This window comes from Vulpes vulpes, chromosome 15, assembly GCF_048418805.1.
Source record: "Vulpes vulpes isolate BD-2025 chromosome 15, VulVul3, whole genome shotgun sequence".
Lineage (NCBI taxonomy): Eukaryota > Metazoa > Chordata > Mammalia > Carnivora > Canidae > Vulpes > Vulpes vulpes.
The window spans coordinates 79108062-79121527 of NC_132794.1; the positions used below are offsets into that span (position 1 = coordinate 79108062).

Below are 13466 nucleotides of genomic sequence, written 5' to 3' on the forward strand. Positions count from 1 at the left end.
AAACTTTAAAAAGTTAATCAGAAATTAAATTATATAAAACAATTACAAAGTAATTAGGTATAAAGAATAACTTTATAATGATTAAATACAAAATTCTTTTATTCTGTTTAAACAAAGCATTTTTAAGGTCAGAAATAAGAGAGAGGCAGCAAGGTGCTCTGAGTTCCCTTTAGAGGGACAACTTATGCTTTTCCCTTCTGCAGTAAGGAGAGAGAGATCCCTTAAATGTTAGACCAGAGCAGGGTCACTAATCAGGGAATCACTTCCTTTTACAATGTAATGAGACCCTTTAATAACAAATAAAGATCAGATAAGGATAGAGACCTCAAAGGAGCTGCCAAGTTCTTACTTCATAGGGAAAGGTACTAGGAGTTCTCAAGAGCTTCCTGCTGGCAACAAATATATTTCATACCCACAGCTAGGGCACTTGAGGAGATTAATCAGAGCAGTAAGAATAAAAAGAAAGTCAGTTTGAACTCTATAGTCACATCCTGACCTAACATTCAACAGTGACAGAGCTATTTATTTTTACTAATAAACAACTTTAAAGAGAAAAAGAGGACACATTCATACCTCAGGACAATAAGTAGAGGATACCAATGAACACTCATTATCTCAGAATGAATTCTGATGGGAAGAGAAGAAGAGAGGAAGATAAAAGTAATTTTGGAGTCCTGAAAGTCACACAAAGGGGAGCTTTGAAAAGCAAGAGACAGGGAGAAAACACTGGTATCTACAGTTAAAAACTAGAGCCCAACTGGGAAGTGATGAGATAAAGACAGAAATGTAGGCTAGAAGCAAAGAAAGTGAAAAATAGGAAAACAGTTGTAAAAACCTATAGGCTCAGAACTAGACCCAGGAAATAGATGGTACTCACAAGAATAGTTGGTCACAAACACCCAGGCACAGGCATGCATGAACACACACACTGAATAGAACTCAGACTTCAAGTTTAGCAGGCCCAAGTAGATTTAACTAAACTGTCTTTCAGTATAATGTAAACACATTATATTGTTTGCTAGATTAATAAATTAACAATTATTGTTCCTAAAGGGTTGCTTATTTGAAGACAATCTTTTCAAATCTGCACTTGTTTAACTTAAATTAATACACAGCTGGTACCAATACTGATTTTCTGAGATCTTAAAATACTGCGATTTCTTAAAAACAAACATAATATAAAAAGATCCTTAAGAATCTTTTGGAAGAGGGGCACCTGGGTGGCTCAGTCAGTTGACTGGCTGGCTCTTGATTTCAGTTCAGGTCATGAGCTCAGGGTCCTGGGATTGAGCCCCAAGTCAGGCTCCATACTCAGTGCGGAGTCGGCTTGAGGATTTTTCTCCCTCTCCCTCTGTCCCTTCCCCCTGTGCTCTCTCTAAAATAAATTAATTAAAAAAAAATCTTTTGGAAGACAATAAAATAATATTAATCAAGAGTCTTAAAATATCCTTAGGGAGGGTGCCAGGAGGTTCAGTTGGTAAAGATATGACTCTTGATCTCAGGGTTGTGAGTTCAAGCCCTGTATTGGGCATGGAGCCTATATTAAAAAATATATATTATCCTTAGATAAAGTAATAACAATTTTGTAAATCTCTTTTATTATTTGGTTAAATAACAAAGAAGTTTATTACTCATTATGTATAATGAGAAACTTAGGATCACCTAATTGTTCAAAAATAGTACTTTACTCATAGTATGCATTTCAACCAGTTTTATGGACATTAAACATATTGTTATGAAAATATTAGAATGTGTGAAAAATATTTATAATATATTGTTAAATAGGTAAAATACAAAGTTATAGGTAACTTCTGAACACATTTTTATGACACTATTCATGTGGAAAGACCTATAAAAATGAAAACAATTATTTGAAAGGTAAGATCATGAATGACTTTTTTCTCTTTAAAATAATTGTAACATTAGTAAACTTATTTTGCTTTTGTTTAAAATGTTATGTAAAATGAAAGAATTATGAAGACCTTAGTTTCCTTGTATGTGAAACAAAGATTAGGTTAGGTATCTCTATTGTTATTAAGAGACTTGACGCTTGATGAGATGAGCACTGGGTGTTACACTATTGTTGGCAAATTGAATTTAAATAAAAGAAAAATAAATTAAAACAAAAATAAAGAGACCAAAGTAAAAATTCACTAAAAATGACACATTTTAGTCTAATATTCCTGAAAAGTAAAGTGACCCTTGAAAGAGATGAGTTTGAAGTGTGTAGTCCACTTACACGCAGATTTTTTTGGATTATAGTATAGTACTATAAATGTATTTTTCTCTTCCCAATGATATTTTTAGTAACATTTACTTTAGCTTACTTTAAGAATACAGTATATAGTACATATACAAACCACATGCTAATCAACTGTTTATGTTGTTAGTAAGGCTTCCATTCAATAGTAGGTTTCTAATAATTAAGTTTGGGGGAGTTCAAAAGTTATATGTAGATTTTTGACCATGTAGAGGGTTGGTATCTCTAATCTCCAAGTTGTTCGAGAGTCAACTGTACTTTAAGAAAGTATTATAGGGCAGCCCCGGTGGCGCAGCGGTTTAGTGCCACTTGCGGCTCAGGATGTGATCCTGGGGACCTGGGGTCGAGTCCCCCATCAGGCTCCTTGCAGGGAGCCTGCTTCGCCCTCTGCCTGTGTCTCTGCCTCTCTCTGTGTCTCTCATGAATAAATAAATAAAATCTTAAAAAAAAAAGTATTTTAAATGATTAGATGTTGAACTTCACCTTCATTCTGACACTTTTTCAACTAACTGAGCTATCTCAGCTACCCTAGATGTTGAACTCCTTAGAAATACCAGCAGCTAGTTTTGAATGGTTTTGTTATTCATGCTCTGGCTTAATAACAATCTCTTTCCAAATCTGTTGATGAGTAATATTAAAAAAATCAATAAACAAATCAATTTAAAAAGGGTAAATGGTTGTGATTTCCTATTGGGGTGGTCAGTTTGCTTTATTCAATTTCTTATCCAGAAGCCTCTATGAAATATTTTCATTACCTAATCTTACTTGAATGCATCTAACATGGTTAAATACAACTTTTCATAGATGATTTCTTTTTTCCCTTGCTGAGCTATTTGCCACTTTTGTAAGCCAGAGTCATAAATCTTTGCAACTACAAAGATAATTCTTCTCTAGAATGTCATCCAGCTTATCTCTCACAGGATTAAACATTGCTTCACAGTACCAGTTAGATAAAAGGAGACAGTCTTCCTTTTAAAAACCAACTCTGCAGGTCACAATGTGGGTCCAATAGGACAAGTGGAGCCTGGATGGAGTAAACTGTTTCCAGAGGGAATAAAGCACTTTGTGGGATTGTGCTTTCAATTATAATCTGATGACTAATACCTAAAAGTAGCAAACAAGCCCCTAGAGTTCAGAGATCCACATTGAATTCTGATGGTGAAAACATGTCTTATGCTCTATTATTCCCTAGCAATAGAGGAGTTTTTCTATTCCTGTCCACTTTCTCTCTGGTACAGAGAGAAGTAGAATTGCATAAGTCATCTCTAAAGTGTTTTAATATAGACTTCTGCTTTAAACCTAAGTTTACAAAACACAGTGAGATATAAAATATTTAATTTAAATTCTCTTCAACTTGTGCTGTCAGTTTATGTAAAACCCTCCATTGCTGTACTAAAGTTCATGACTATTTTAATAGGTAAATATAACCAATAAATGATGCAATGCTTTTATTTAGAAGGACAAAGTTATCTGGATTAGTTCTCTAAATTGTCAACATTTAACAAAATCATTTATTGCTTTCTTCTTTTTCAAGGAAAGAATTAGAAAACTAATCCTCAGCTAAAAAAGCAAATATTTTGGAATACAGCAGTGAATGAAAGAACATACATTCATCAAGTGCCTTTGCATGGTGCCAAACCCTGAACTAGGTGCTTCCTCACTGTTGGCCCATGCATTTGATGGGCTACTCTACATCTGTGGTATTTCCTTGTCTTACGGGAATTTAATAAGTGTGCTGGGGAGGAAAACCCTCAAATTTCTTAAAAAAGTATATCAAACACAAAAGGATATTGAGAAGGGCAATCAAATGGAAACTTGCTCACAGTTTAGGATTATGATTTAAAAAGAAGAGGTAACCAAAACATATATGCTCATAGGCGATGGTTAACAAAACGCAGGGATCGTTCTTCATGATATAAGACTGAACTAGGTAAGAAGTCTGGAAAGACAGATCTAGTAATAGTAATCTCTATGTGGGAGGAGTTACATTTTTATTTTATTTATTTTTAGATTTTATTTATTTATTAGATTTTATTTATTTATTCATGAGAGACAGACACACACATACACACACACACACACACACAGAGAGAGAGAGAGAGAGAGAGAGGCAGAGACACAGGCAGAGAGAGAAGCAGGCTCCATGCAGGGAGCCGGACTCGATCCCGGGTCTCCAGGATCACGCCCTGGGCTGAAGGCGGCTCTAAACCGCTGAGCCACTTGGGCTGCTCAGAATTACATTTTTAAAAAGTGATTTGAAGTCATGGGAACCTGGATTCAAGTCCTGACTTCATCACTGCCCATCTGTGTGATGTGGGGCAAGTTATCCAACTTCTTGAGGCTTGGTTTATGATCTCTAAATTGAAGACAAGACTATTTACGTCTCCCTGGGTGGTTCTGATTAAATCAGACATTGCATTTAAAGTGCTGAGTCCCTAGAGTATCATAAGCAATCATTTAACGTTCACTATTATTTTTACTATTGTTACCTATATAACTTAAGAAAACTTCTACCTGCATTTGACAGAAAAGAATCTTTTATGAACTATAAATTAGATTTAATTGCATATTAACACAAATAATGGCAGATTGAAACAGAGAAGTACAGAACTATCAACCTATCTGCTTCATATGGTTTCATCTATTCCATATTTGAATCAACACTGGATTTATGTGACTTTAGCACATAAAGAGTATTTGGGAAATATCTATAAATTTGTAACATTTTAAGTGATTTAAGATAATGTATTTATATCTAAAAAGTTTATCTCAAAAAAACTGTTAGTAATATCTAAGAAGTTTAATTAATTACCAATGCACTTAACAAATATTTTTGAGAAGTTTTCATAACCAAGATAGAGTGGTTGGCACTGACTGACTTGAATAAAACAAAACTTTGTCTGTTGCCAGGTTATTTAAAGACTCACTCTTTTTGCATAAGTTTGTTTCCTAAGGATTACATTCTACAAATAAATGTTTTCTAATACTTACAACTAACTTAACCTATTCACATACACCAAGGTTTCACAACTTTAAAATTTCTGGTGTCTTTGAGGATAGGTAAACTGTTAGTGCTCTATCAGTAAATATAGAGAACATCAATAGGCCATGGACAGTTTAAAAAAGAAAAGATTTATTTATGCCCAGGGTTAACATCCAAAAATATCACATTTGCTGATAATTTCCAAAACTGAACGATCTAGCTCCTATAGAAAAGTATTTATGGGAATATAAATTTTATCCATAAGAACAAGAACCTTTAAATTTGTGTTAATGTATGATTATGATTAAACACACTTGTTTCATATATTTCTCTCCAAATACCTACTGCTTACATAAATGTGTTCTAGTATCAATGACCATGAGCATGTGACAAATTCATGTAGTGTGTGTTTAATAAAGAAGGAACATCTAATGAAAATCTAAAAATAAATTTCATCCTATTTTATATGCTATATAATAAAAACATCATGTACTTGGAAATAGTTGCTTCAAGGTAAGAGTTTGGAACAGTGGAAGGCTTAAATTTAAAATGTACCTAGTATAATAAAGTATATTCTTTGTTATAGAATCCCTGGTTTTCAGCGTCAGGTATACCTGTTGATTTGCCAAAGAACAGTCTTTCTGCATAGCTTTTCTGAGGAATTGCTTAAAAAAAATTTATAAGTGATACCTGTTACCTAAGTTCAACTTTGGAAAATAGTGCATTTACTCTTCAAAAATTTTAAGAGATCTCTTTGAGAACTCTAAATATTAAAATCAGTAAAATAATCTAATAGATCTGTATAAGAAAACACATTCAACAATTAGATTCTCAAGTAGATCAGAATATAAGATAATATATGCAATTACACTCAAAATACATACGAAGTTGTCAGAGTAGTAAAAGCTTTCTGGATTATTTGGTTGTTTATTTTACTAACTATGTGAAAGGCAAGGTGTTTGTGCTAAGATCTGCAGAGCACCATAAGAGAGACCATTTCTGTGGTGAGACCAGGGGGAAGCTATGAGGATGATATACTTAATACCAGATGTGCCAATCCAAGGACACTCCCGACATCCTTGCAACGGTACACCTAGTCTGCTGTCATTAAAAGTCTACGTAGGCACTGGTACATGAGTAGCCATGTAATTATCTTAATAAACAATCTCACAATCAAATGTGACTCATGTGAGTTAAACAATGGTTTTCAGGATTGGGTCAGTTTTCATGGATATAAAAATAAGATCTAAAGAAATTATCAACTGTTTTGGTAAAGCTCTAAGTATAGAGAATAGAATCAGCATTCTACTATATTATAAGAGTTTATTATGATTAACAGTGAAAATCTGAATAGGTAGGTTCATTTTCATATTTCTGATACAATCAGAAAAATGATTATAGTAGTCGGCACTAAGCATCACAGAAAATCATAGAATACATCATAAATATGCCAAATTACCTAATCGATAAATAATTTACATATGATTCTTACCTATAATAGAACTTAACTTTTACTGTTTATCTGTATTAACTCTGATAGCATACCTTGTAGAGTCAACACTGAAAGGTATGAAAAAAAATTTAAGTGCTCATTCATTACTATATGGTTTTACAATAATGTTCCAAAGTAAGTAAAAGTACTTGATGAGCTAAATGCATATGTGGAGCTTAATATCAAGCAACAGTCTCTCTGGCATCAGTAACCAAGCAATTACGAAATGGAAAGTACATCTTGTACAAGCTGACAGACCCATTAAATCAGGAGAGCTGTGGGCAGACATACTGACACTGCAAGAATTACCAGAAAGCATTAATTTCAGCATTAATAAAATGGCAGTAAATAGATGACAGCTGCCAGATGAAGTAAGAAATGAGGTTACTGGCCTTGTTAAGCTCGCGTCTGATTTTCTCAGGCACAAACTGATCGAGGTAGCGTCTGAAGTGAAGGGCATCGATGGCGACAATTTCAGTGCCTCGCCGCTGCCAGGCATCCCTAGGGCAGGACAGAAAGGGTAGGATGATGACTAGGGAAAGACACTCACAAATTAGAATCCTTGTGAGGTGGGGTTTCTGAGACTTTGGCAGGGTTAAAATATTAAAAACAAACCAACAAACCAGTAGCTATAGGTCTTGGCAAAATAAGAGAGCAGAAAACACCATTTTATTTTTAGATTTCAAGGCATACATATTATGGACTACTAGACATTAAACAGTAAAATGAATAATTATCAAGTGATGACAAAAATGACATATTGTAAACAGGTACATCATTTACATTGAGTCTCAGAAATTAAAGGATTTGGGGGCAAACAAAAGGAACTTAGTTCTTTCTTGGTTCTCCTCTCATACTAAAGACATGGTATTTGTATCCTGACAAAAACCAAAAAGAGCTCACTCCTCCCTTGCTTTTGAAGACCTGCTCTTTGGGTCCTGGGCTTATAATATTGCCATCTATCATCCAAAACATAATCCCAAGAACTGTTACAAAAAATGTGTCATGATTCAGAAAACATTCTACCTACTGTGCTCAATTGCTGACAGTGTGAAACTATTTTTAAAAAGACTAAGACAGTAAAGCAGACAGTAACACATTGCCTGTGGAAATGGGAAAGACTGGGTAAGATGGTTTTGGAAATGTGAAATTCCAAATATTCCAATATTCCCTTTATAGACTTCGATAAATTCGATAAATTGACATGCCAAACAACTTTGCACACTGAAGAATAGCAACAGAAACCTCATGCTAGTCTGTAAATAATTATCAAGAATTAAATATTCACATAGGTAATTGTTGCAACCAAATATTTTAACCAAAACAAAGGGAAAGAGACCAGGGCTGGACTTGAGATATCACAAAAAATAAGTTTGCATGGGTAAATAGGCAATAGCTGATTCTAAAACAATGGCTCTTTTTCATTAATGCATGCACACACACATGCAAGTCTTTTCAGGGATCATTTCTTTTTGTATTTTTTCTCCAACTTTTAATTTAAATTCCAGTTACTTAAATATAGTATAATATTAGGTTTAAGATGTAGAATTTAGTGATTCATTACTCACATACTACACCCTATGCTCATCACCACAAGTGCACTCCTTAATCCTCAACACTTGTTTAACCTATCCCCCCTTCTCTCCCCTCCAGTAACCCTCCGTTTATTCTCCATAATTAAGAGTCTGTTTCCTAGGGTGCCTGGGTGGCTTAGTTGGTTAAGCATCTGCTTTTGCTCAGGTCTTGATCTCAGGGTCCTGCAACTGAGCCCCATTTGGGCTCCCTGCTCAGCAGGGAGTCTGTTTCTCCCTCTCCTGCCCCTCCTACTGCTTGTGCACTTGAGTTTTCTCTCTCTCTCATAAATAAATAAATAAATAATTTTTTTAAAAAAGAGTGTTTTCTTTTTTTCCCAAGATTTTTATTTATTTTTTTCATGATAGACAGAGAGGGAGGCAGAGATGCAGAGGGAGAAGCAGGCTCCCTGTGAGGAGCCCAATGTGGGACTTGATCCTAGGACCCCAGGATCACAACCTGAGCCAAAGGCAGACACTCAACCACTGAGCCACCCAGGTGCTCCAAAGAGTCTGTTTTCTGGTTTGCCTCTTTCTCATCTCCTCATGTTCATTTGTTTTGTTTCTTCAATTGTACCTATGAGTGAAATCATATGGTATCTGTCTTTCTCTGGCTGACTTATTTCACTTAGTATCATATTCTCTAGCTTTATCTATGTCATTGCAAATGTCAAGATTTCATTCTTTTTATATGTCACATCTTCTTTCTTCATCCTATGATTCAGCAATTGCACTACTAGGTATTTACCCAAAGGATACAAAAATACGGATTCAAAGGGATAAGTGCACCCTGATGTTTATAGCAGCATTATCAACAACAGCCAAATTATGGAAAGAGCCCAAGTGTCCAATGACTGATGAATGGATAAAGAAGAAGAATGGATAAACAATGGAATGTTACTCAGGCATCATTTCTATAAAAGTGTATCCCTGGCAAACCAATTTCATGAGGAAGCAAATAGGTCAAAGTATCAAAATATTTTTCAGAAAGAAATAGGGAGACAGGAACAGCAAAGTTTATTGCAGATCCTGCTGTTAATCATTCTATGGCACTAGGCAAACTGTCCTAATATGTTTCCCCACCTACTTAATCTCACAGAAAAATTAAGGATAAATAAGCTGGCTAAAGGCTTTCAGCTCTAATAAGAACCTATCTAAATAAGCTGGGCCTTGGAAGTTAACCTCCACTGACTGTTTATATTTGCTGACAGGTAAAGAGCAAGAGTTCTGCCCTTCTTCTTGTCTTAGACTTATGGCTTTTATTTTTCTGTTCTTCCCTTTTGTGTATGGAGATGGTATTACTAGTATTACCTATAGTATACTAATATATATACTATACTAGTATACTAATGAACCTGTTATACTGAATGATTAACAGCAGGATCTGAAATAATAAATGGGAGACAGAATGTACTAGGTCCCACATTCCTTAGCTTTTGGTCATGCAATACTCAAGTCAGAAACAAACTCACCTTTCACTCCCATCTTCATGACTTCGGGCCCAACGATACGTTTCAGCATACCCTGTGTATTCACTGTACTGTTCAGTACCTGAAACAAACAATCTGCCATTATTCTTCAGAGGGATTTCTCTTAAAAGCTGCATGTTCTAAATTAGGGTATTTTTAAAAGATTTTATTTAATTGAGAGAGAGAGAGAGGTAGCAAGAGAGAGCATGAATGGGGAGGAAAGGAAAGCAGGCTCCCAGGACTCTGGGATCATGACCTGAGCCAAAGGCCGACGTTTGGTCAACAATTCCTATGACCAACTGAGCCATCCAGGCACCCCTAAAGGGTCTTCTAAAAAAAAAAAAGAAAAAAGAAAAAGATATTACTATTTGAAGAGGGAGAGAGAGAGAGATGGGGGAGAAGGTGGAAGAACGGGAGCGGGGGGGGGGGGGAAGCGAGCGCAACAGAGTGCACACAAGAGGTGGGAAGGGCAGAAGCAGACTCCTCATTGAGCAGGGAGCCTTATGTGGCCCATCCCTGGGCCCCCAGATCATGACCTGAGTGGGAGGGAGATGCTTAACCAACTGATCCACCCAGGCGCTCCCTAAAGGGGCTTTGTTAATAAACATCTATCTGGAAATACCTATCGGCAAATGTCAGTTGAAAAAAAACCTCACCGGTCTTAATGACTTATTTTCCATAAAGAAAAAGATGACACCTATAAAAGCCACTGCAATATTTATCATAATAAGGGAATAAATGTCTCAATAGAATGAAATATGCTCTGTCATATTAATGTCTTTCATGAATAGTGCACAGATTGTTTTATAAAGGTCCAATGTCTTCAATATCAGTAATCTGATGGTAATATTTAGTTTGTATTGTTGAGAAAGCAATTTAACATAAAAACATTTACTGCTAAGAAAGGTATCATTAAAATTAAATCTAGGACTTGCCTATTAACATGCAAGTTACTTCAAGGGGCTTTGTAAAACCAGAATATTGTGACATGAGAAGGGGGGAAGGGGAAAAATCATAATTAAAATACATCTGATAAGAACATGTACCAAGCTTACCACATAACAAAGATTTCTACCTTTTTAAAAGGTTTTATTTATCTAAGTGATTTCTACACCCAATGTGGGGCTTGAACTCACAACTGGGGATCAAGAATCACATGCTCCTCAGACTGAGCCTGTCAGGTGCCCCCAGAGATTTCTACTTCATCAGACCTGGCCATACCAGGAGGGATGGTACCAGATGTGTTCCACTACTTAACTAAATAAAATCATTCCAATTCCTATGGTCAACTCAATAATCACTTAACTTTTCAAGAATCAACAAAACAGTAAAATGAAAACCTGAAAACCCTGAACAAGATAATACTTTTCACATATAAAAAGAAATTTAAAAAAAAGAATAAACATGATAACATTGACAACAAAGATTAGTGACTTTTTTTTTTTTCACTGCAATTGCTCTAATTCTGCCAGTAAATAAAATACAAGCAGACTCACTTTTTCAGACAGCTGGAACACTATTAAAATGACCACTCATGCAGTAAAGGTCCAATACTGAAGATATTTGTGACAAAGACTTAATATTTTGGGGGAAAATGATACTAGAATATATACAGTATTTAGAAAAAAATGTAAATTTAGAGAAACAGAAAACAGGAGCACCTGGCTGGGCTCAGTCTGAGAAGCATATGATTCTTGATCTCAGGGTTGTAAGTTCAAGCCCCACCTTGGGTGTAAAGATTACTTAAACTTAAAAAAAAAAAAAAGTAAAAAAAAAAAGTCTAATAAAAATAAAAAGAACACAAAATCAAATCATGACATGCTGAATATGAACAGTCAGTTCTTCATCCAAAAGCAAACTAATTTCGGTTTTAGGGTCAGAATAACTTCTTACATGTTACTTAAACAACTTGAAGCTATTATACACAAAGATACTAAATATAATGAACAAGACTGCAAATGGCCTCTACATTTTAACTATTAATTCACAGATGGACAACAAACAAACATGTCAAATACTACATGAAGTTATAATCAGCAACATTCACACTATGGGAAACTCTACAGGACCAACAGTCTGGGCTGCTTACAAAAAACCTTATAAGGAATGAAAAAGAGAGAGGAACCTATAAATTAAAAGAAACAAACATGAAAACACTAATAAGAAAGTAAAAATAGTTATATTAATACTGGATAAAATAGACTTTAAGTCGAGGAGTATTATGAAAGATAAAGAGGAACACTTCAAAATGATAAAAGGGGGAAAAACAAAAACAAAACAAAACAAAACAAAAAAAATGATAAAAGGGGCGCAGCCCCAGTGGCCCAGTGGTTTAGCGCTGCCTTCGGCCTGGGGTGTGATTCTGGAGACCCAAGATCGGGTTCCGCATTGGGCTCCCTGCATGGGGCCTGCTTCTCCCTCTGCCTATGTCTCTGCCTCTCTCTCTCTCTCTCTCTCTCTCTCTCTCTGTGTGTCTCTCATGAATAAATAAATAAAATCTTTAAAAAAATCAAAATGATAAAAGGGTCAATTCATCAGAAAGACAGTAATTATGCTTTTATTTTGATTTCACATTTGAAAAATTAAGTAGTGAAATCCATCACACTAACAGATTAAAGAACCCCATGTAATCATAATAAAAGTTGCAGAAAAGATAAAATTCAACCCACCATGATTAATACTCTCAGCAAAGCTGAGAATAAAAAAAGGAACTTTCACAATCTGATTAAGGACCACTACATAAAAACTTACAACTAACTTCATACTCAGTGATGAAAACATTCCACCTAATTCAACACTGTAGTGAAGTCCTTGCCACTGCAATAATGAGAAAGAAAAGAAAAGAAAAGAAAGAAAAGAAAAGAAAAGAAGAGAAAAGGAAAAGAAAAAAGAAAAGAAAAGAAAAGAAAAGAAAAGAAAGGGGAAAGACAGAAAAAGAAGAGAAGAGGCATAAAGAGTATAAACTTCGCAGATCCTACCTTAACCAGGTCATGATACTTAATATCACAAACACTGGGACAAAGTGGTATTACTATTCCCCTCAAAAGATAAACTAGAGCAGGACACATAGATTCGGTGGGATTCCTGCCAAAATGAATAAACTGTATCTAGTTACAAAGAAACATTCAGAAAAAAAAAGTCAGTTATATTTCTACATTGTAGCAATGAATGATCAGAAACTGGAATTTAAAGAATACATTTACAATTACAACAAAAAATATGAAATACTTAGGGATAGGGACGCCTGGGTGGCTTAGCGGTTGAGCCTCTGCCTTTGGTTTAGGGCATGATCCCAGGATCCAGGATTGAGGCTCACATCAGGCTCCCTGCATAGAGGCTGCTTCTCCCTCTACCTATGCTTCTGCTTCTCTCTGTGTGTCTCTCATGAATAAATAAATAAAATCTTAAAAGAAATATTTAGGGATAGACCTAAGCAAATATAAAAGAAATATACAGTGAAAAGTATAACATATTACTGTGAGAAATTAAAGATAACTTCCATAAACAGAGATCTCTCATTCATGTGTCAAAGACTAAATACTGTTAAGATGTTAATTCTCCCCAAATTGATCTATGGATTCAAAGCAGTCTTTTTTTTTTTTTTTTTTTTATGATAGTCACAGAGAGAGAGAGAGGCAGAGACACAGGCAGAAGGAGAAGCAGGCTCCATGCACCGGGAGCCCGATGTGGG

At 35.2% G+C, this 13466-nt stretch overlaps 1 protein-coding gene across 7 annotated transcripts in view; it reads right to left on the minus strand.

The window, feature by feature from the left end:
- Positions 1 to 13466, minus strand: part of PARG (poly(ADP-ribose) glycohydrolase) — a 115839-nt gene that overhangs the window by 18672 nt on the left and 83701 nt on the right. For all 7 annotated transcript variants that reach the window (XM_072739337.1, XM_025989811.2, XM_025989822.2 and 4 more), the window contains exons 14-15: positions 9779 to 9857; positions 7128 to 7236 (exon numbers count right to left, since the gene is read on the minus strand). In XM_072739337.1, coding sequence (XP_072595438.1) covers positions 7128 to 7236; positions 9779 to 9857 — 188 coding nt within the window. The remainder of the gene's footprint in view (positions 1 to 7127; positions 7237 to 9778; positions 9858 to 13466) is intronic.